Source organism: Elephantulus edwardii, unplaced genomic scaffold (assembly GCF_000299155.1).
Source record: "Elephantulus edwardii isolate Elephantulus edwardi_28Jun2011 unplaced genomic scaffold, EleEdw1.0 scaffold00129, whole genome shotgun sequence".
Taxonomy (NCBI): domain Eukaryota; kingdom Metazoa; phylum Chordata; class Mammalia; order Macroscelidea; family Macroscelididae; genus Elephantulus; species Elephantulus edwardii.
Window position 1 is genome coordinate 2,929,174 of NW_006399879.1, and position 3,508 is coordinate 2,932,681.

Genomic DNA, 3,508 nt, shown 5'->3' on the forward strand with positions numbered 1-3,508 from the left:
GGTGCATGTACCAGCTGGGGGGCCCTCGTGGGGCATGGGGTGCACGTACCAGCTGGGGGACGCTCATGGGGAGTGCTCTGCACCCCCAAGGTTGGGCCGGGGCTGGTGAAGAAGAGCTCGCCCTCTCCGCTCAGCAGGTCGGCCGTGGGGCCCTGGGGCCCTGCCGTGGGGGCTGTGGCGGGGGGTACGAAGAGTCCGCTGAGCAGGGCGGCGTTGCTGGCAGCCCCCGTGGCCTGCGTGGGGGGTGCTGGCTCCGTGTCTGTGTGCAGCCCCAGCAGATCCACACTGTCCTCGGGCGCCGGCTCTGGTGGGGAGGGCGTCTCATCGGTAAACAGCGGGTCTCGGTCTGGGGCCGGGCCTGGGCCTCCTGCCTTGTCCTCGGCCGGGGCCTCCCAGCTCTCGCCTGAGAAGGCGGTGGCATCCTCCTCTGACAGCTCACTCTCGTCGTGGTCTTCGGCCAGCACGGTCTGGCTCTCTCTGAGGAAGCTGTTTTCTGGGACAGCTTCAGACTCCTTCCCTTCTGTGAAAAGGACAGCACAGGCCACAGGTCAGCAGACACAGTACTGGACCCCTGATGGCACCCAACACGGTGGAACCGAGCCAGGGAGCCCACATGCCCATGGCAGGTCCCCCGTTCCCCAGGCTCTCAGGGCTTCCCGGTCGGGAGTGAAGGGAGTGAGGAAAGAGGAGAAGGAGGAAGAAGAGGAGAAGGAGGAACAGGAAGAGGAGGAGGGAGATGACAAGAAGGAGGAACAGGACACGAGGCAGAGGAGGAAGTGGAGGAGGACCAGCCCGGCACCACGCCACAGCAGAGGAGCACTGGCCAGGGGCCCCCGTCGACCTGCACAGCTCAACTCTGAGCAGGGGGAGGGCACATGTGGGGTCTGCAGTGAGGACACAGGAGCAAGGGGGCACCGAGGGGCAGGGGACAGCGGATGTGTCAGAGCAGACTGAGGAGCCACCAGGCCAGACACCAGAAACTCCCTTGTCCTCAGCAGGACGCTGTCCCGACAGTGACCCCCACCTTCTGCGGGACAGCACCCATGACTGAACTAACCACGGCCCTCGCCCTCCGGGGGACACACCGCCCACCAGTGATGAATGGCCGTCATCTCAGGCTCCCAAGGTTGTGTGGACACCCCGTTCCCATCCCCCCAGTCTGGCGTGCTGTCTGATATGGGGAAATGTCCTAGGATGGGGGCCAGCTCTCACAGAGCCTGGGGACTGTCCCCAGCCCAGTCTCTGTGCTCCACCCAGAGCAGCACTCCAGGGGTCCTGCGCTCCAAAGCACTGCCCACGGCCCCTGGCTTCACCTGCAGGGATATAGAGGACCCGCAGGCCTGCGACACCTGGCAGAGGGGGCGACACTGTCAGGACAGAGGCAGGGGTGGCTCAATCAGGGGGGCACGCTGCCGTGCTCTGCAGTGTGAGAGCAGAGCCACGGGGTCTCCGTGTGGGGACCTCCATGTGGACATGCACGTGTGAGCCTGAGGTCCAGGCCCTGGGCCTGCTCCCCACCCAGCTCAGAACCGGGAGTGACCACAGCCACCTCGAGGCGGACACTGGTCACCTGGACCCTGACTCAGTGTCTATCTGCTCTGGACCTCCCTGCAGGCCCCAGACTCCCTGTGAGCAGGGGTCACTGCGGTAACAAGACGGGGTACTCGGCAGAGCTGGGGCCAGGACAAGAGTAGAATGGAGAGGGCCGAAGGCAGGCCGCATGGGGGAGGAGGCGCCTTGCAGGGTCCCCCTGTCCTCCTGCAGCACACAGCCCTTGGTGTGCACCCCATAGCAGCACCCTCAGTGGATGCCTTCCCGTCCCCCTTTACTCAGCACCCCACAGCAGCGGCACTTCTCTTTGGAGGCCCTCAATCTTCCCCCCTTCCCAGAACCCCCTTAGCAGCACTTGGAGGGATGCCCTCCTCCCTCCTCGGCACCCCTCAGTGGATGCTCTCAACATCCCCCCTCAGTGGGATCCCTCCCCACCCCCCTTTATCAGGTTCCCCACAGCACCCCTCAGTGAGCGCAGGTGGGCGCCCAGAGCAGAGTGAGCTGGCCCCGGGCAGGCTCACAGGCCACTGCGCTGTGCACAGGCCAGGCTCGCCCCCGAGGTTCAGCAGGCACCCCTGCAGGCCCCGCTCCCCCAGCGGCCTCCACCCATCCCTCCCGGGCACCGTCCACGGGTCCCAGCTAGTGCCTTCAGCACTGGAGCTCGGCGTCTGGTTTCTGCCGGGGGCCTAGGCTCTGAGTGCTGTGACCAGACCGAGACCAGGGCCACTCTGGCCGGCCCAGCCGTCGGGACCAGACAACACCCGAGAAGTGGCGGAGGCGAGGCGGCGGCACGTGGAGGGGCTCGGGACACTGACGGACGGGGCCCCACCGCGGGCAGGCAGCGCGAGGGCCCCTACCGTGCCAGTCCAGCGTGTGCAGGAAGCGGTTTGCGTCTGTGCTGCTCTGTGGCGAGTCCGACCCCGTGGTCTCCCCTTCCGGGGACCGTGCCGCCTCCGCATCGTACTGGGCCGTGGAGCCGGGCTGCCTGGGGAGCTCAGGCTTACCTGCCAGGTGAGGGAGGGACAAGCATCAGGCCACACAGCCCCCCGACACAGCACTGTGGCATCACCTGCATCATCTCCAGGGGTGTGGCCCTGCACCCCGGTCCCTGAGGACAAGTGCGCACAGGTGAGCGTGGCTCTGCTGGCCAGAAGACTTGTGTGTCCACTCACTGTGCTGAGAGGGTCGGCTCAGGGGCCAGGCCACTGCTCGCCACGCGGGGAGCTCGTGCACGAGTTAGCACACACACAGTACACACACACGGTGCACACGCGCGTCCCCGTCAGTGCAGCACAAACACGGTGCACACATGCGTCCCTGTCAGTGCCGCAGCGCCCTCCTCAGAGCATAAGACCAACATGGCGCAGGGAGCGGCCTGAACCCTGACCTGCTGCCAATGTCCTTTCTACCCAACTCGGCCTGTTACTGCTCTGGGACTGCCGGCAGAGAGGACCGGGCTCTCCACCCAAAGGACAGGGTCCCCACCAAGGATGACAGACACAATCCACGGGGCCAGTGACAGTGCTGCTCAATCTGAGGTTAAGGGGACGCGTGGCCAGGGGACGGAACTCCTGAGTCAGTAAGCGTGTGAGGCCTTCACTGCTTGCAGGGGCCCCCTCCTGGGTCTTGGTCCCAGGCCCACGGCCCTTACCACTGTCCACCTCAGGAAGCAGCTTTATGAGCTGACCACATCTGAGACCAGACAGCAGACTCAGTGCACACCATGCTCTTGAGGGGCCGAGGAGCTGGGAGTAGCCATGGAGAACAGCAGCCGGGGGGTCGGCCTTTCACTGCTCTTGTGACCAGGTAATCGCTGAGCTTTACAATCACACTTTTCAAAGCTTTCCCTGCATTGTCTGCACTGCCAAGGGGGACAGGAGTAGAACACCTGGGAGAGAGTGCGGCAGCTTTGGGGAGGAGGCAGGCCTATAGACCAGATCCAGGGGAGCAGGCCCAC

The 3,508-nt window shown here is 65.3% G+C and overlaps 1 protein-coding gene across 2 annotated transcripts in view; it reads right to left on the reverse strand.

The window, feature by feature from the left end:
• The window catches only part of GAK (cyclin G associated kinase), a 106,306-nt gene that overhangs the window by 15,082 nt on the left and 87,716 nt on the right, over nucleotides 1-3,508 (reverse strand). For both annotated transcript variants that reach the window (XM_006893591.1, XM_006893590.1), the window contains 3 exons: nucleotides 2,409-2,555; nucleotides 50-520; nucleotides 12-14 (listed from right to left, as the gene is read on the reverse strand). In XM_006893591.1, coding sequence (XP_006893653.1) covers nucleotides 12-14; nucleotides 50-520; nucleotides 2,409-2,555 — 621 coding nt within the window. The remainder of the gene's footprint in view (nucleotides 1-11; nucleotides 15-49; nucleotides 521-2,408; nucleotides 2,556-3,508) is intronic.